General features: G+C 44.4%; 2 protein-coding genes across 4 annotated transcripts; both read left to right on the forward strand.

The window, feature by feature from the left end:
* Positions 1-1,984: 1,984 nt before the first annotated feature.
* LOC117020257 (developmental pluripotency-associated protein 2-like) lies at positions 1,985-2,963 on the forward strand. Its single transcript, XM_033102609.1, has one exon. The coding sequence runs from the start codon at positions 2,022-2,024 to the stop codon at positions 2,889-2,891; it is 870 nt and encodes a 289-aa protein (XP_032958500.1). The 5' UTR covers positions 1,985-2,021; the 3' UTR covers positions 2,892-2,963.
* A 2,751-nt stretch (positions 2,964-5,714) lies between these two features.
* On the forward strand, positions 5,715-18,879 carry TRIM39 (tripartite motif containing 39). 3 transcript variants are annotated; one of them, XM_033102570.1, is made up of 8 exons: positions 5,715-6,434; positions 6,539-6,620; positions 8,802-9,261; positions 10,264-10,359; positions 14,019-14,249; positions 15,421-15,443; positions 16,029-16,144; positions 16,854-18,879. In XM_033102570.1, the coding sequence occupies exons 3-8, from the start codon at positions 8,809-8,811 to the stop codon at positions 17,399-17,401; spliced, it is 1,467 nt and encodes a 488-aa protein (XP_032958461.1). In that variant the 5' UTR covers positions 5,715-6,434; positions 6,539-6,620; positions 8,802-8,808; the 3' UTR covers positions 17,402-18,879. The 3 variants fall into 3 exon arrangements, with proteins under 3 accessions (XP_032958461.1, XP_032958460.1, XP_032958462.1); XM_033102571.1 differs by having other exon boundaries at positions 5,947-5,965; XM_033102569.1 differs by having other exon boundaries at positions 5,715-6,728.
* Positions 18,880-19,805: the final 926 nt, after the last annotated feature.

Raw genomic sequence — 19,805 nt, forward strand, 5'->3', positions numbered from 1 at the left:
GGACAACTTGACTTGGAAAAAAAGTTCTGGAAGTACACACTGTTCCCCAATCAAGTCCTGTTCCCCTTCCCCAATAAAAAAAAAAAATCTTAAAAAAAAAATGGTAATATTACCCAAAGCAATATACAGATTTAATGCAATCCCCATCAAAATCCCAATGGCATTTTTTAAAGAAATAGAACAAAAATCATCAGATTTGTTTGGAACCACAAAAGACCCCGAATAGCCAAAGCAATCTTAAGAAAAAAGAACAATGCTGGAGGTATCACACTCCCTGACTTTAGCTTGTACTACAGGGCAACAATAATCAAAACAGCATGGTACTGGCAGAAAAACAGACACGTAGACCAATGGAATAGAATTGAGAACCCAGAAATAAACCCCCATAAATATGAACAGATAATTTTTGACAAAGAAGCAAAAAACATACAATGGAGAAAAGACAGTCTCTTCAATAAATGGTGCTGGGAGAATTGGAAAGCCACATACAAAAGAATGAAACTGGACTGCTATCTGTCACCATGTACCAAAATTAATTCAAAATGAATCAAAGACTTAAATATAAGACCTGAAACAATAAACTGCATAGAAGAAAACATAGGTGCTAAACTTATGGACCTTGGGTTCAAAGAATATTTTATGAATTTGACTCCAAAGGCAAGGGAAGTAAAAGCTAAAATAAATGAATGGGACTATATCAAACTTAAAAGCTTCTGCACAGCAAAAGAAACCATCGACAAAATAAAGAGGCAACCAAGTGAATGGGAGATTTTTGCAAACAGTGCTTCCAATAAGGGGCTAATATCCAAACTATACAAGGAACTCATGCAACTCAACAACAAAAAAACAAACAACCCAATTGAAAAATGGGCAGACAACCCGAAGAGACATTTCTCCAAAGAGGACAAATGGCAAATAGACATGAAAAAATGCTCAACATCACTAATCATCAGAGAAATGCAAATAAAAACCACAATGAGACATCACCGCACCCCAGTCAGAATGGCTATCATCAAAAAGACAAATAGTAACAAGTGTTGGAGAGGCTGTGGAGAAAAAGGAAGCCTCATACACTGTTGGTGGGAATGCAGACTGGTGCAGCCGCTATGGAGGGCAGTGCAGAGGTTCCTCCAAAAATTATGAATAGAATTACCATATGACCCAGCAATCCCTCTCCTGAGTATCTACCCAAAAAATCCAAAAACATTTATCCATGAAGACAGACACGTGTGCTCCAATGTTTTATTGCAGCTTTATTTATGGTGAACAAGACATGGAACCAACCAAAACGTCCTTCGATAGATGAATGGATAAAGAAGTTGTGATATACATACACAATGGAATACTATTTGACAGTTAGAAAAGATGAAATAGGACCATTTGTGACAACATGGATGGATCTTGAGATTTTAATGCTGAGCGAAATAAGTCAGACAGAAAAAGCAGAGAACCATATGATTTCACTGATATGTGGTATATAAACCAAAAAGAACAAAAGAACAAGACAAACAAATGAGAAACACTCATAGACAGACAATAGTTTAGTGGTTACCAGAGGGTAAGGGGGGCTGGGGGAGGTTGGTAGATGAGGGTAAAAGGGATCAAATATATGGTGATGGAAGGAGAACTGACTCTGGGTGGTGAACACACAATGGGATTTATAGATGATGTAATACAGAACTGTACACCTGAAATCTATGTAACTTTACTAACAATTGTCACCCCAATAAACTTTAAATAAAAACAAAAGAAAACCAATATGGCAATACCCATTAAGATTATAACTCCACAATGTTTCTACCCAGGAACCCTTCTCACAATAATAAATGCACTACACATAAGGGCATATGTTCAGAGAATCTTTATTGTAACACCATTTATGCAGCAGGGAAAAAAAGGGGAAAAAAACCTAAGTAAATGCCCGCCTGCTGAGAAAGTGCTGAAAAATGTATGGTGAAAAGGAGTAAACTGCAGGTATCCTTAACTGTGCTGGCTTTGCTGTTCTCTGAGTGTTCCTGGGAATGGCAAATTCAAATTTTGATAGCAGCGAAAAGGATTACTTTAAGGTTGAATTAGAGGAAGAAAGTGTGATTCTCACATTGGTTCCAGTTAGTGAGGAAACTAATGAAGAACGTGAAATGGAACCAAGCATTTCTTCAATCTCAGAAGACAACCTGAAGATTCCTAGGACAGATGATGAAGTTTATCTTCCTCAAACGAGTGAACAGTTCAAAGCTTGTCCAAAACCAATGCTCCCCTTGCCGACCATTTTGCCTTCAATTAATAAAGTGCGTTGGGACACTTTGCGGAACTGGTGCCAACAATTTAATTTGAGTACTGATGGCAAGAAAATAGACGTTTATCTGAGGCTCAAGGAACATGCATACTCTGAAGAAAAACAAAACATTCCTGAAATACTACAGGAGTCAAGTTCAAAGAAATGCAAGATGGTGACCAAGAAAGCAAGGAGTAAGAAAAGTTGTAAGATGAGTGAGAGAGAGCAAATGACCAACAGCGTTGAAGTGATAACTTCAGCTCAGGAAGCCATGTTGGCAGCATGGGCAAGACTTGCTGCAAGAGCCGTTCAACCTAAGGCTATGAATTCATGTCCCATTCCTGCTTCTGCTGAGAACTTTCTGCTGCAAACGTCTGGTGTCAGGTGGTGTGTGGTCCACGGCAGACCTCTCTTGGCAGACAGAGAGGGTTGGGTTCACCTGCAGTTCTATGCAGGTCAGGCGTGGGTGCCTGACCCTCCCAAGAAGATGATCTCTCTCTTCCTGTTGCCGGCCTGCACTTTCCCATACCCAGACCTAGAAGATAATATGTTATGCCCCGATTGTGTTAAGAGGAATAAGAGGATGATGGAAAGATTAACTACAATGAAGAAGTAGAAGCAACCTGGTTTGAACACAATCATATCATTCCTTTTGGATTGGCCATGTCTTAATAAAGAATAAACGGTGGATAGATAGCTCACAGATACATTGATTTGTATCCCAGTGATTGCTGTGCCCTGTCCTGGCCATCCTCAGTGTTGCCTGATGCCTGGAGTACAGATGTGAATGTCTGGATTCTGTACTTCAGGTCTGCCAAAAAGTGACTGCCCCTGCTGCTTCAGGTATTTAGCTATAACATATAGAATATAAGTTGGTTTTCTTTTAATTAATAGATTTTTTTAAGCAGTTTTAAATTTTCAGAAAAAATTGAGCAGAAACTAGAGTTCCCAAATTCTGTTCCCTGCACTCCCCCATTTTCCCTACTGTCGACATCCTGCACCAGAGGGGTACATTTATTGAACGTACATTGACACTTCATTATCCCCGAAAGCCCATAGTTTACATTAGGGTCCACTCTTTATGTTTTACATTCTATGGGTTTTGAGAAATGTATAATGACATATCCACCATTATAGTGTCATACAAAATAGCTTCACTGCCCTAAAAATTATGTGCTCCACCTATTTAACCCCTGACACATTTTCTGTATCCATAGCTTTGCCTTTTCCAGAATGTCATACAGTTGGAATCATACAGTTGCCTTTTCACATTGACTTCTTTCAGAGCAAAGTAAATTTAGGATTCCTTCATATCTTTTCATGGCTCGATAGCTCACTTTTTTTTGTTTTGTTTTAAATTAAAGTTTATTGGGGTGACAATTGTTGGTAAAGTTACATAGGTTTCAGGTGTACAATTCTGTAATACATAATCTATATATCACTTTGTGTGTTCACCCAGTGTCAGTCAGTTCTCTTTTCGTCACCATATATTTGATCCCTTAGCCCACTTTTTTTCCTTTTTTTTTAGCAGTGAATACTCCATTGTCTGGATGTACCATAAGTTGTTTATCCATTCACATATTGAAAGCCATCTCGGTTGCTTCCAAGTTTTGGCAATTATGAATAAAGCTGCTATAAACAAAAAAAAAAAAAAACAAAAAAAAAATGTATGGTATCTGCAGAACAAGACCTGTTATGCAATCATTAAAAATGTTAAATGACGGAGCAGCAGGGTGGCTCAGTTAGTTGGAACATGGGCTCTGAACAGCAATCGGTTCGATTCCCACGTGGGCCAGTGGGCTGTACCTTCCACAGCAAGGTTGAGGGACGTCCACTTGGAGCTGATGGGCCCTGGGAAAACACACTGTCCCCCAATAAGATCTTTTTAAAAAGTAATTGCGGTGTAAAGGGTTAAAATAATTGCAAAAACCGCAATTACTTTCAAAAAAAAAAAGTTAAATGAAAAATATTACTAAATTTTTTTTACACCTGAAAATGTAAGCACTGGCTCCATAGTAGGGAAACAGACTATCTCATCATATGCTGGTGTGGACATACAACCTTATTAGACTTTTAAATTTTTATGCCTTTTGACCCAACAGCCCAACTTCTAGGAATCTGTCCTACTAATAAATGGTATGACCATCTAAAGATACATGTGCAAATATATTAAATCACCTTGCACACCTTAAAGTAATACAATGTTGTATGTCAATTATATCTCAATAAAACTGGGGGGAAACATATATGTGCAAGGATGTTCACTACAGCTTTTATTTAATAAGACTTGGGAAGAACCTAAATGTGTACTCAAAATAAAATGGCTGAATAAATTATATGTCTACACAATGACTAACACAGACTTGAAAAAGAATGAGGTAGTTTTATGTAACTGAAAAAGATAGAAGATAGTCAGTATAAAGTATAAAAAGCAAACTGAAGATTGTCTATTCTTGAAATTTTTCATAATTAAAAAGTGGAAAAAAAAAGGTGGGGGAAAATTCGATGCCTTGCGTTTTTCTGGGTAAGAGTCTCAGAAGTCTGGATAGTTGAACCCTCTTCATCCCCAAGCCACCATACGTGACTTTGACCAGTTTTCTACCTGTACTGCTAATATACCCATTTCTTCTACATGACTCAGTAATTTTAAGCTAGTTGCTTCTGTTCTCCCTTCCTGATATAAAAACATTAAAGTGTGTATTTCTAACTTTTCGTCTCATTAAAAATGTTATCTCATTATTATACTTCATTTTTGCATGGTCCTGTGTTGGAAATCCCTTGGTACAAATCAACATTACAACTGATGACTCTCTCTCCAAAACAAAGCTAAAGAGGCTGACTATCCAGTTAGTGGCTTTCAAATTACCCTACCTTAGAATTGAGACGTTTTGTGAACTAGAACAAGTACTGTTGCTAAAATCCCTAATGGCCAAATAGCAATGAGGGAAAAGTTAATAAATGTGATTTTCTCAAGTTTAATCCTCTTCAATCATTGGCAACCTTAAAAAGAAAAGTGAACAAAAAGGAAACCAGTAAAGAAAAAGTAAACTAATTGTACTTAACATGTGTGATCAAAATCTTTATAACGCGCACTTTTTAATATTTTCTGCAAGTAAATAGTTTCTGGCTCCTAGGATGAGGTTAAATGCTGCACAGTGTAAATAACATCACAATTTACACAGGAACAAGTTGGGTCACTGGCCATTTCCCTCGGCGGGGTACACCAAAACTTGCTCCTTCCTCTCTTTCAGTAAGCATTCTGCATGCCAAACGTCGGGGGAGAGCCGGCGGGGCAAGCTGCCTACTCTACCCACCTTGGACTAACTCCTCCCCGCCCCCTTTACACCTTTACCCAGCACCTACTCCTGCCCAGCCCCAACTTTTCCCCTGCCCCATCACCCCTCTACTCATCGCTAGCTCCTCCCCAGTCTCATCACACCTCTTTCAGCAGAGGCTTCCTCTGCTTCATCGCTGCAAAACCACCTGCTGCGAAGCTTCCAACATCAGGAGAGGAAAACAGGGGACTATATTGCAAAAATCTGTAGTCTCCATACAAGCACCATCTGCTCTCGCGAAGAAACTCAAGTCACAGCCCCAAAGAGGAAAGAGCGCGCCTGGGCTCGCACATAGTTAACGGGCGTTTCGGGCGCGCTCGCGGCCGGGCCCAAGCAAGGAGCTGAGTATACAAAGGTGAGCAGTAGAGTCGCGGTACCAGCTCAATCGGGACTCCCAGTCCAGCGGGGGAGGTGATCATTTCTTTAAAGCTCGCATAGTAGAGGTAGGGCGAGGAGCACTTAAAGCCCACGGCTGGGAGAATGTACTTAATCCCTGAACCGTAAAGGGCTAACTCTAAACTAGTCGGAAGTGACGTGCCTGCTGAGACCCGCAGGTCCACCACGTAACTGGCCGCGCCTCACCTAGCCACCTTCTCCCCGGAATGGCCTGCAGAGGATAAGTGTAACTGAAAGTCCGCCGCCCGCCCTCGCCCCGCCCCCGTCGGCTCCCGGCGCCACCCGGGGTCAGCCGAGCCCAGCCAGAGTCCGAGCCGCTGCCGGGCCCGGAGAGCCTCGCCTGCCCGCGCCCGTCGGCGCCCTGCGGGCAATGGGCTTCAGAGCTCAGCCACGCGCATGCGCGGCCCTCTCTCCAGCGGATTCCTCAGGTCACCTGGACGACAACGTTTCAGCCACCTGCCCCTCCAGGTCCCTTCTCGCCCTTGACTCCTCCTGCAGATTCTCACCACCGGCCTCCCGCCTTCTTCCGCAGGCACCGCCAGGCCCTCCCGCGGCCACCCGCCGATACCACGGCTTCCACTGACACGAGCCTCTCGGCGCCGTTTCCGCTTCCGGCGAGTATTGTGTGTCGCGCTGCGGGGCGGGGGCGGGGGGAGGAGGAAAGAGGGAGGCAGTGCTCCGGCGGCTCCGCGCCCCGCACTACCGGACCCGAAGCCGGGAAGGTAGGTGCTGTCCCGCCGCCGCGCCCGGGCCCCGGGGCCTGCCCCGCCGGCCGGTTCCGCACGCCGCGTCCCAGCGCCCCGCGACTGCGTCACCAGCCCCCCGCACGTAACCACCGCTGCCTCCTCCCGCCTCGGGCCCGGGCGGACGTTTTGCCGCCCCGGCGACGTCAGCGCGTCCGGCGTTGCTTGGCTACCCCGCCGTTTCCCCGTCCCGCTGCCGCTCGCCTCCCCCGGTGAAACTCTGACGCGGTCGCCGCGGGTCTCGGCTGCGTCATAGCAGCGGGCATCCCACCTTCACGTCACACTCCTCCCGACCTGGACACTCATCCCTCCTTCCCTGCCAACCTCTCCCTCCTCTCCAGTACCCCTGCGCCAGATCTGACGGGAGAAGGAGCCGGGGGTGGGACCGAGTTGTGGACCACGCTCAGGAGAGGGTCGCAAGGTGGGACCCCGGACAGTGGTAGAAACAAAATGAGGACGTCCCTGAAGTTTGCCCTTCTACAGAGACACGAGGAACAGAGGGAAAGAAATGACCAATCCAGAGGCGCCCGAGGCCTCACTATGGCTGTAGCTCCAAGCCCTCTCCATACTCTCCTGACCTTTTCCCCATTTCTTTCACACCACTTCTTTGCCAGTCAGATCCCTCCTGGTCCCTAACTGCGTACAATTCAACTCACCCCAGGTGAGGAGGACACCTAATTCCTAGAATATTGGGGTAAGGGCAGGATCACTACTCACAGTTGGAGTTCCATAGGTGGAGAAAAATCATCTAACTGAATGGTCTCCTGGTTCAGGAAAGAAATTGAGGTCCAAATTAGTTACTACTCCAAGTTAACACATTTCACGTGTGCCATCAATATATACAGGAATAATCATTGTTAACCCAACTCATTATAGGGGCACATAGACCCTCTCTCAGCACATAGACATACTAAATTTCTTTCCTTCTGTTGGGACCCTTGGAGGGGAGGGAGGGTGGAAGGTGGGGTGATAGGGATAGAGAAACCAACCATTTCATAGATTAAAATGGTGACATTTTAAGGATGGAGTAGGGGACCAGTCTTCTGCTTTTATAAATGCTTTATGCATTTCCAACTCTTTTGAGGCTTCACTTGGAGATTTTGATTGCCTTCTTTACTTTTCATTCCCAACCACTCCAAAACCTATAGTTGGAGGCACAGTATGTCCAAGGAATTAGTTATCGATAGCTATTTCATAAGACTCCAGTCCCTGCAGGATATTTAAAATAGATTTTTTCATCCCTCTTTTCAAGAAGTTCTCAGCCTGGACTCAGTAACACACTCTTTAGTATAGTTGCCATGAGTTTATCACTTTTCGGAAGTTCCAAATGTACAATTGCACACAAATAGAATAGGATGTTGTGTGAATCATTTCATTCCAAGAGGAGGGCACACTTCCTCTACACTAGTCTGATAAAAGGAAGAAGAATTTCAATCTTTCCTGAAAAGAAGGTTGTTAGCCTTGCCTAACTAATTCCATTTATTACTGTTTGAAAGAGAGAGAGAATAGTGGCAGAGAATCAAGCTTGGGCTCCAATGGACTATTGTAATAAAACTCTTCTGTAACATTAAACTTTAAAATATACCTAATTTAAGAGATCTTAATACTTTGACTTTAATGGCATTTTGCACTTTCGCAAACTCCTTTCTCATCTATTAGAAAAATATGTCACACTAGGGATAAATTGGTCTGGCATTATTGGTTTTAAGATAGAAGTGGTATGAGCCTGGATCAGGAGAAGTATACTGAGCTAGAGTTGAAAGAAGCCTCCATTTCTAACAAGAGAAAGCAGAGGTGAAAAACAGAAGAGATTGGCAGTTGTGTGTCAGTTTGCTGAAGATGAAAAAAAATTAGATCGATAGCTGGGAGTCAAAAGTTTTGAAAATGGAGAAACAAAAGAGAGGTTGAATCTGGTGCAAGAGAAGATGTGAAATACCAAAATGGGGCTAAATGTGGAGTTAGGATTTTACATGGGGGTAAATGTCAGAGCAGGGATGCAGAAAAATTAAACCTCCAACTAACATTTTTCTCTGCTCCCTTCCTGTCCCAAAGTTAAATAATGGCAGAGACAAGTCTGTTAGAGGCTGGGGCTTCTGCAGCCTCCACAGCCGCAGCCCTGGAGAACTTACAAGTGGAGGCAAGTTGCTCTGTGTGCCTGGAGTATCTGAAGGAGCCTGTCATCATTGAGTGTGGGCACAACTTCTGCAAAGCTTGCATCACACGCTGGTGGGAGGACCTAGAGAGGGACTTCCCTTGTCCTGTCTGTCGAAAGACATCTCGCTACCGCAGTCTGCGGCCTAATCGTCAACTAGGCAGTATGGTGGAAATTGCCAAGCAGCTGCAGGCCGTCAAGCGGAAGATCCGGGATGAGAGCCTCTGCCCTCAGCACCATGAGGCCCTCAGCCTCTTCTGCTATGAGGACCAGGAGGCTGTATGTTTGATATGTGCAATTTCCCACACTCACCGGGCCCACAACGTCGCACCACTGGACGATGCCACACAGGAATACAAGGTGGGGAACCAGACACATGATGTCAACATGGGGCAAAAGGGAAGAGCACAGAGGGGGCAGGGGCTCCCTGGGTAGAGGATCATAAGCTCCAGACTGTATCTGGTCTTCATTCTGGATTCCCCTCAGAGCTACAGGCGTGGGATACGTAGTCCATCTGATCAGTTATCCTCAAGCATGAATAAGAGCAGTGGTGAGCAGTACCCCAAAATTTCTCTTGGACTTTTCTAACACATTTGAGTATATGTGGTATTGGGCTGTATCATTCTATAAATGAATGAAACCACATGGAGAAGATCAAACTTAGGAAGAACTGAAAAGTGTTCTGGTTTCCTCATTCCGTCTGCCTGCTCAGACCACCCCTGTTCTTCCCATTGGTATTGGGAATAGGGTGACATCACTTTAGACTGATTGCCACCAGGTGAAGCTGAACCAGTCTGTTACCCATTATCCCCAGATAATGGATAACATGATGTCTGGTTTGACTTATTGCTGGGACACAGGATAAATGTTTGAGTAACAGAAACTAGAGATTTTAATCTCTTAGCAGTTTATCAAGTACTTTGCTTAATTATGTTAGTAAAATCTTGGAAACAAGATTTAAGGTAGTTTGCGATATAAGTAATTAAGATTATATTTGCAGGTGGTTAGAGTTGGATGGGAGGACAAATTTAAAGAATGATATCAGGGTACGGAAAGTCACTTTGACAGTAATAGGCTGTTAGTTGACTTGGAAAATGGATAAGGTTGGTGATAGCTGGACCACTAAGATTCAGTGAGAGGAAAGTTTAGTGAGCAAGGAAGGTGATGGGGACAGGCTAGTGGCAGGAGGAGGGACCTAGAAGAAATTGCCACCCCAAATGACAGTCAAGGAAGTGAGTTGGATCAAGAGGTGGTGAGATGGATAGAATGCAAACAAGTGGTTTAAAACAAATGGGTTAACTTTTGAATGTTGGCTGTACCAGCCAACCCCAGTTGCCACCTGTCCCACTTCCCACCCCTCAGGAAAAACTGCAGAAGTGCCTGGAGCCCCTGGAGCAGAAGCTGCAGGAGATCACCCGCTGTAAGTCCTCCGAGGAAAAGAAACCTGGAGAGCTCAAGGTAAAGGCAACGACCCCACGTGGGCTGTGCCACAGGCAATTAACCAGATGTTAGCCACACATTACTTAGTCCACAAGTTTTAATTCATTAGAAGAACGCTGTTCCCTCAAAAGGATGGTATTTTCTTAGGCTTGATTGTCATTAAACATTGTACTTAAATTACTTGTCATGAGTTAAGTATTGAGGAGAAGGACGTAAGAGGTGAAGGACAGACAACTTACGTCTGCGAGTTGAGGGAGTTCGAGCCCGTTGGTCTCCTTTTCTTTGTACAGCAGGGAAGGAGGCTCTGCTGGGAGTGTAGGGATAGGAGTTTCTTAGAGGGACTGAGGAGAGGAGAAGTTAGAAGGTTCACTGGGCAGGAAGGGAGAGGGAGCCGACCAAGAGCTCCCAGAAGAACTGCCCAGTGGCATTAGGACCACATTGTCTTAACTCAGGTAAGCTCAAGTGTGCCAGATGATGTTCCTAGAATGTTCCTCCCCTCCCCATCCTCTACCTGGAGGATCCTATCCACCCTTCAGGCAGAATGAAAGCCACTTCGTATGCAGCTTTTCCTGACTGACCCTTCAGAAATTAGCTTGCTTAGTTTTCATATAGTTTTTCATCTCTTACATAGCATTACCATATTTGTAGCATGATATTTTGGTATCTGCTTTATTTCTTCTATTGGGCAGTAAACAAGTATCAGTAGTAGCAGTAATAATAACTAGTATTTATTGACTCCTATGCATTAATTCATTGGGTGTCCATGGCATTCCAAACTTCCAGCATTGTAGTAGGTCTTAGGGTTCTGCTCAGCTTGAATTTCTGAGTTCAGGCTAGACTTGGCACAAGTGGTATATAGAGAAGCTACAAGACAAAGGGAAGAAAGTCCTGGAGGTCATCTTTGGCAAGGGTGAACTTAGAAACCTTGTAAGGTAGGTGTCATTACCCCTAGTTTATGCAAGAGGAAGCTGAACTTGGATGGTCCAAGTCTAGTCCGAGCACACAGCCAGTTTGCGGTAAAACCAAAGATGCTAGTTCTGCTTGAATCAACCGATATTTATTAAGCTTCCAGTACAGGCCAACCCTGTATTTGACACTGGGAAACAATAGTGAGCAAAAACACAGTTCCTGCCCTCCTTGCACTTACAGTCAAGTAGAAAACATACATAATGGCGTGGCACAAAAAATAGTTGCAAGTTCATCAGAAGACAACATAAAAATTTGACCTCATTAAAAGATTCCAGAAGAAATCATGAGTTTTTGGTGTTGAGACTTAGGGATCACCAGAAATTAAACACAGACATAAAAATAGTAGAAACACTAATTTTTAAACAATACATTTCAACAAAAAGCAAGTATTATTACCTTAGTCCTTTCTACATTTTAACAAAGCAAGCATTTCAGTTTTTTTAAATTTGAACTAATTTTGATTGCAAAGCTGAACTTTACAAAAAAAGTTTTTTGATCTTTTGAAGAGCTCCTGAGAAATTTAAAATATGTGAAAACAAAGCTTATTCCCCGCATTAACTTTCCTCTTCCTGTTGATCACCTTGAAGGTAAAGGATAGAGAGGGGAACAAACATTTTTTAAACTTGTAAATACTTAAACAGAGCTTTGGTGGTTTTGAAAATGTAAGTCATTGTTTCAATGGTCTCAGAAACTACCACTAACCTTCCTTTTGTGACCATTTGAATTCTCCTTCCTCCTTCTCCCTTATCTCCACCTCCAGAATCAGACCCTTTTAAAAATAATTTGTAATTAACCATGCTGAGGTGAAAGTTATTGGTAAAATAATCTTTAAAACTTTTGGTAAAATAATAAAAAGAGACTGTCATGTATAATATAACATAAAGAAAGTAATTTGTAATAAAATCTGTGTAATATTTGGATATAACTATCCTGAAAGACATCTACAATTTAGTTAGATCCTTGCACCTACATATGCCATCATCAACAATGCAACAAAAACAGGTTCAGACTGAGGTAATTGTATAGTAATGTTGACTCAAATACCACAACCAGCTCACCTCTTGGTGACATGATTTTTTCAAAATGATAAATAGCTTTTGGTGAAGTTCTAAGTAAAACAAAATACAGTCTTATTCAGCCATTCCTGAAAAACTCAGGTATATTGAAACTATAAAAATTACTCTTATGTTTATGTATAAAACGGCACTCAAGTTCAGGCCTATGATTTTGAATATCCAGCAGAACACTAGAAAATGGTGCAGGACAGTTTATCTTGCAGAGTCGTCTCACACATTGGAGATGCTAGCATTCTTGCCAGGAGCACCTCCATCATGGCAAACAAAAATGCCCCCCCCAACCCCGCGTTTCCAAAATATCCCTAGAGGGAGGTAACACCCTCATTAAGAACCACTGGCCTACAAATATAGAGTGAAAAAAGGGAAGGATTGCGGATTAGACGAGGAGAGCCCTTTTGCTTTCTGTTTACCTCAGTTATTAATCCTAAGTTCCACCCATTCATAACCCCTGTGCACGCGCACGCACACACACTGCTGTGCTTTACCTAAAGGTAAATGTTGTGGGAATGAACATATTTTGTCCTGATGTGGGCCTGAGGGCAGCCGTGGAATGGGAAGCAGCAGCAGCTCTAGAACTGGAGCTCCTCAGCCTCTCTCGGCAGCTAGCTGAAGTCCAGAAACACCAGGCTTTACACCCACCGGCTTTGAGCCCCCTCTGCTTGCCCTCAGCCATGCCTCTCACTCCCCTCCACTTCTCCTTCCAGAGCCCCAGTCTCTGCTTCTCACTTTGCTCCCTTCTTGGGATGATTGCCCCATTGGCTGTGCCACTTGGAGAATCCTCTGGGGAGGTCACTTGTTGCAGTGGAGGTTCAGCACGAGGGAGGATGTGCTTGCTGATAACCCTCAGTAAGGGTCAGGCTGCTATTTGAGTCCTGTATTTTCAAACTTCAGGAATGTTCAAGTTTAAGTCCATTTGCTGGCTGAGAGAAAGCATGGTTCAAATTTCAAACAAGTAATTTACTGAGAAACTTTGGAACCTGTTCCTAGGATGGCAACTGTCAATTCTCTGAAGTGACTCGAAACTGTTTAACGGGGTCAGCCCTGAAATCTACATATATATTTTATAACAGCCCATTACCAAAATCTTACCGATTCTGATATTTTTCCAGTTGATTCTATCTGGTAGATATTTTTATCAGGTAGATGTCTTGCAGCATACAAATGATGAGAATCTTATCTCTCAACTTTCCAGTGTTTATACTTTCCTGTTTTTAACAGATTGCATCAGCTATCTGTTTATCATCAGATATATCAGATATTTCTGATATCTAAAATAGTTTGTCATTGTATTATTGAGTTCTTATATCTTGAATTTTTTTTTACTAAAACATAAAAGTACTGCTTTTTTAGAAGTTAATGTAATTAAAGAAAATTAACTTTTTTAAACATTGATTTTTTTTTTTTCTAATCTCCCCAGTGGACTTCACTCCCAAGTCTTCAGTGGGGGTAACATTGGAGATGGGGCCATTCCTTATAGAAGGAAATTGCAATGGAGAAAAACATGAGTGTGCTGTTAAATATTTTCAGTGACACTGGAATCTGTGTTAATTCATACGCGTGGCGGTTGGAGAGGGAAAGGCACCCTGTGCCCCACCAGCCCTGCTAAACATAAGACACTCCCTCTTTCCTCAGAGACTAGTGGAGAGTCGCCGACAGCAGATACTAAAGGAATTTGAAGAGCTTCATAGGCGGCTGGATGAAGAACAGCACATGTTGCTTGCGCGCCTGGAGGAGGAGGAACAGGACATTCTACAGCGCCTCCGGGAAAACGCTGCTCACCTTGGGGACAAGCGCCGGGACCTGACCCACTTAGCTGCTGAGGTGGAGGGCAAGTGCTTACAGTCAGGCTTCGAGATGCTTAAGGTTCGACCTTTGCCCCTGCACAGCACCGCGGGTCGAGCACAGTGTAGCTTTGCACAGGCCGTTCTGTCCGCCCGGGATGCTCCCTCTGCCCCACTTCTCTAAACCCAGTTCTTTCTCCTAGACACACTCAAAGGATCTATTTCTACAGAAAGGCTTCTCTGATTTCTTCCATCCCCTTCTAATCATTTCTGTGTTCTTACGTCTTGTCAACAATTATGTGCTTAATTTGTACCAAAGAAAACAATCCACTCTCTTGAAAGGAGTGGATCTAGTCTGAATTCGTGAAAAATACTATGCATTAAAAATTGTGTAAATGCAGTTACCATTACTTTTAAGTCCTGGAACTTGATTTACCTAGTGCTAAAAAAGAATAGAAACTTAGTTTGAAGGACACTTGAAATTATGTATAAATAATATATTGTTTTTGATATGTAAATGGTGCCTCTAAAATGTTTGAAATAACTTGTTCTCTTAAGCAGATGAATGGTGTTAGTAAGGCTGTAGAAACATTTCTTACCTTAGAGATCAGATTGCCAGCCTTTGAATCAGTGAGGCTTCGTTGTGCATTTCTCTGCATGCTGATGTATGCCTTGGTATTTATTCTTATGTCCTCTCATGTATGTGTGTTCTGCCTTCCACATTAAACTGGGAAATCCTTGGCGGGCAGAGATTTGTCTTCTTTGTCTTCTGGACCCCAAGTATTTGCAAATCAGGATTGGCACAGAGTTGTTAATGTTTATTGACCAGTACCTGCCGGGGGATACCAAACCATAATGGGAAAGTGATTCATTCCTATGCCACCAGCCTGGAACTATCTGTACTGATGCTCAAGGTGTGTGGTTGGTACTTGGGGGACAGAGTAAAGAGCAGACACAATCCCTGCACCTTGCGTCGAGCTCCCAGTGTGCTTGGGGAGCAAAGACAAGCACACAAGGAACCATTTGGAAGTGATAGAAATGACCAAGTTTCGCGATGACCAGAAGTTGAAAGTGGGGATGCAGTTGGCAGAGATGTGCTCAGGTAGCTCTGGAGCGCTTCCCCTGGATTGTGACCCTCAGTTTGCCCCGTTCCTATTTTAGAAGTCTAGAACTTTGGAGGGGTGGGGGAACCTTTTGTCTGTAGGACCCTTGACTACCAGGACCAATTTGCTTTCTTTTCTCCTTCCCTCTAGGATGTCAAAAGTACCCTGGAAAAGTAAGTGATTCTTGTATCTCTCTGAGTGAGTCAGGTCTTGGCTTACAGACTTAGGGGTACAGTAAGGAGCTGGGGGAATAAGTGTAGAAAAGTCACACAGAGTCTGGGTAGGATATGGGTGCATTGCATCCAAGAAGCCTCTTAGAAACAAATCATCGGGACAAATCGTTCCTTTCCTCTTTCCATTTGAGCATCAGGACTTCCTTGTTAAAAAAGATTCCAAGATAATGTGGAAGCAGATTCTCCCTGTGCCTGTACGTGGAACTGTATCCAAACAAGATGGAAGGAGGAAGGGGTTGGGAAAGGTGGGGGCGAGGTGGTTACCCATTTGCATGAAATATAACAATATCCCCAGAAAGTTCTGGGACTCATTCTTAAAATAAGGATCTATCCAGGGGACCATATGGCTCTCCATAAATTGGAAAAAAAAAGCAATACACAAGTATTTTTCCTCAGGGAGGAGGGAGAAAATCAGAGGGTGGAGAAATGTAGTTTCTCCCTAAAGATGTCAGCATCTGAATACTCACTCGACTGGAGCTTCCCCTGACCCTGCCCTTTCTTCCCCTATCTCCCTATCCCTCCTAGATGTGAAAAGGTGAAGACCATGGAGGTGACTTCAGTATCCATAGAGCTGGAAAAGAACTTCAGCAATTTCCCCCGACAGTACTTTGCCCTAAGGAAAATCCTTAAACAGCTAATTGGTGAGTTATTCCCAAAAGGAAAGTAGCAGAGGGAATCAGCAGAGAGAAGAAAGTCTTTAGGTCCTACTTTATCTGGGCTTCAGCTATCTCGTCTGTGCCCACACCACACCCACCCCTTTAGCTGGCTGTCAGTCCCTCTGGGTCACAGGACTCCAAGTGAGAAGCCGTAGGTGTCTTCTACTCTTAGGCCTTCACTTTTCTGAATAGGGACCCAGAAAAGTTAAATAATTTGCCTAAACTTGTCCCCTCTTGAGAGTGGAAGGAAATATCATTAGTATTTACTCAGAGAAAAGAATCATAAAGAAGGACCGTTCCAGGAAAACACACCTAGTCACCCTGCCCTAGACCCGGACGACACCTTCTCTATGTCCTTCTGAGCGTTTTCCATTCTTTCTGGTCATTGGACTGTGCCTGTGCTTCTCTGCACAGTAAGACAGGTGATGACATCGAGGCCTGGAGGGAGGACCAGGCAGGGGCCTACACCCCCCAAGACAGCATTATCTGCTGATTTTAGGACCCGGCTGAGAAGTGAAGCTGGTGTTCCCTCCCCTCCCGTAGCTGACACCCTGGATTGAGAAAGTTAACCAAACCACGGTGTTCCCGGGGCTTTTAGGGGAGCAGACTCTGGAAGGCAGGCTGGAAGAGTGAGGCAGGGGCATTTAGCTATTCCCGTCCTCATCTAGCTCCCCACTCTGGCTTCTCCCGCCAGCGGATGTGACCCTGGACCCTGAAACTGCTCATCCTAACCTAGTCCTGTCGGAAGATCGTAAGAGTGTCAAGTTCGTGGAGACAAGACTCCGGGATCTCCCTGACACACCACGGCGTTTCACCTTCTACCCTTGTGTCCTGGCCACTGAGGGCTTCACCTCAGGCCGACACTACTGGGAGGTGGAGGTGGGCGACAAGACCCACTGGGCAGTGGGCGTGTGCCGGGACTCTGTGAGCCGCAAGGGCGAGCTGACGCCGCTGCCTGAGACTGGCTACTGGCGGGTGCGGCTGTGGAACGGGGACAAATACGCCGCCACCACCACGCCTTTTACCCCTTTGCACATCAAGGTGAAACCCAAGCGAGTGGGCATATTCCTAGACTATGAGGCCGGCACACTGTCTTTTTACAACGTTACAGACCGCTCTCATATCTACACCTTCACTGATACTTTCACTGAGAAACTCTGGCCCCTCTTCTACCCAGGCATCCGGGCTGGTCGGAAGAATGCTGCACCACTTACCATCAGGCCCCCCACAGATTGGGAGTGACAGGTAGTGACATGGCGATGATTGGAGTGAGGCAGGGTCAAGAGCTATGGGCCTGCCTTCCTGCGACCTGCTGGGACGTCTTTGTGTCTGCCTGGGTTCAGTCGTGAGCCGTCAGGGAGAAGAAGCACCTTGGTTTCTAGAATGGTTTATGTGGAGGAGGAGTAGGACGGGGCTGGCATGAGAGCACAGCTGTGTCGCCCTCCTAACTGTCATATGGGGAGCTGGTTCAGAGGCATTACCTCCCCTGACGTCTGTCAGGTTTTCTGTTGCACAAGGACGGGTTGGAAAGGGAGAGCCTTTTCCAGGATCAACAAGTCTTTGGGGGGGTCTGATGTGCTCAAACCAGAGGAGGAGACAGAAACCCCTGTACATCTTTTTAAGGTGTTCTTTGACCCAGAATAGTCTTGATTTTTTGAGGAAGACCACAGGGGTGTATGTACCTCTAGATTGAAATAAAAATGAATGACAGTTGCTCTCATGGGTCCAGAAGTTGAGGAGTCTTTCCCTTAACAGAGATGGGGCATCAAGAAGGTTAGAAAAGTCAGGGAAGGGGGATAAAGGAACAGATTCTTAGATACTAATGAAGGGGAGAGGAGTTTCTTTGGTCTTCTATTCCCAGAGTAAGGTTGTCATTGTGAGTAGGGTCGGCCAGAGGTAGGAAGGTGGGGAGGAGAAGGGTGAGAAGGAAAAGGAGGAGAACCTGGTCCTTCTCTCAGCCTTCAGCGGAGCTGGCTTACTGCCTGCCCCCTTAGAGCTGATTGTCTCCAAGAAGTTGACCACCTTACTCTTCAGACGTGAGGTGCCAGCGATCCTTCAAGACACTCTAGTGAGAGCATAGCTTTCACTTCTTTCCCAAGGGAACTTGGAAAGGAGACAGTCAGGTATTAGAGGAAAAAGAAAAGTATATCTATCCAAAGCTCTGGCCTTAAAGAATGTTGCTAAATAATTACTCCCACGCTGTCAGCCTCCTTACATGTTACATGGCTATGGTTTCCAAGCCAGAAATGGAGAAAGGAACTGGAGTCTTCCTCAGCCTAAGGTCAGGGTAGAAGAGGGTGGTGTGTGTAGGGAAGGGCCAGACGGCCATCTTCCTTGTACCTGTGTGCACCGGGCAGAAACGTGTTCACAAGAGCCGGTCTTCTACTTGTTTGCTGCCATTCTTCACCACTTGCCATTTCCCCTATCAGAGAATGTAAATCATTTAATGTTAGGCCAAACCACACAACCTGTAGGGTACATATGTTGTTGAAAAAGGTAAAGCAATGCATGCCAAACCAAACTGAAATGACTTGGACTATCTGCTGCTTGGGTCATTGGGTTCACAGAAGATTGGGATAAGAAACTGCAGTTTATTGAGGGCATTTCAGTTCCTCCTGCCACCTCAACAGGACTTTGTCCAGACTCCTCTTACCTTTGTGCCTTGACTGTGGTTCTTTGTGGCGAGATGCTTTGGTTGGTAAAACATAATATGGAACAAAGGATCCACTGAAGTGATCTCTGTGTCGTGTGGTGATTTGACAACGGCCTCTGTTGATGTGTAAGAATCACTGGGTATTAAAAATGCATGTTCCTGGGCTCGCCCTTAGTGATTGATCAAGGTCTGTAGTGGGTCTGGGCATCTTCATTTTAAGCACACTCCTTTCATTTGGGTCTGGAATACTTGTGAAAGTCGTCCTGAAAGAGGTTTCAGCCACTTCCTCTGAGCTGGAGGCCTGGTTCCCTGCGCAGCCTGATGAGGTTTGGGCGGGGGGGAGCTCATCCTCTCCTAACTTAGGCTGCCCTCTCCCTGTCTCAGGATTCATACATGTTCTGCCCCTCTAGCTCTCATCCCTCTACTTCTGACCCCAGGAACTGGTGGTCACTAACTGTGAAGCAGAGGTAAACACCAAATGGAAGACAGAAAGAGGTCACAGGGAGAGATTGTGATCTATGTCTGTGTTGGGGGTGGGGTATAGTTTCAGGGGCAGGAGATGCTGTTGACAGGTGTCTGTGCTCCAGTACCTAAGACTAGGAGTTAGTGTGTTTAGTACTGTATAACAGGAAATGTATGAGGTCTGACAGTTAAGTTGGCGAACTCATTGCAACAATGTTGCTAACCTTTTTTGATATCAGAGGGATTATTCATTATGAATTTGTACCAACTGGACAAACAGTTAACCAACTTTACTATTTGGAAGTGCTGAAGAGGCTGCATGACGACCTGAACTTTTCACCAACAATTCATGGCTCTTGCATCACAACAATGCACCAGCTCACAGGGCACTGTCTGTGAGGGAGTTTTTAGCCAGTAAACAAATAACTATTGGAACACACTCCCTACTCACCTGATTAGGCCCCCAATGATTTTTTTCTTTACCCAAAGATAAAGGAAATCTTGAAAGGAAGACATTTTGATGACATTCAG

This window comes from Rhinolophus ferrumequinum, chromosome 3, assembly GCF_004115265.2.
Source record: "Rhinolophus ferrumequinum isolate MPI-CBG mRhiFer1 chromosome 3, mRhiFer1_v1.p, whole genome shotgun sequence".
NCBI classification, from domain to species: Eukaryota; Metazoa; Chordata; class Mammalia; order Chiroptera; family Rhinolophidae; genus Rhinolophus; species Rhinolophus ferrumequinum.

What these genes read in the sequence shown, in the direction of transcription:
- LOC117020257 (XM_033102609.1), top strand. Translation starts at nt 2,022, where the DNA reads ATGGCAAATTCAAATTTTGATAGCAGCGAAAAGGATTACTTTAAGGTT.
- TRIM39 (XM_033102569.1), top strand. Translation starts at nt 8,809, where the DNA reads ATGGCAGAGACAAGTCTGTTAGAGGCTGGGGCTTCTGCAGCCTCCACA. An exon ending in AGAAACCTGGAGAGCTCAAG is followed by an intron (nt 10,360 to 14,018) that starts GTAAAGGCAACG and finishes CTCTTTCCTCAG; the next exon opens with AGACTAGTGGAGAGTCGCCG. An exon ending in GTCAAAAGTACCCTGGAAAA is followed by an intron (nt 15,444 to 16,028) that starts GTAAGTGATTCT and finishes TATCCCTCCTAG; the next exon opens with ATGTGAAAAGGTGAAGACCA.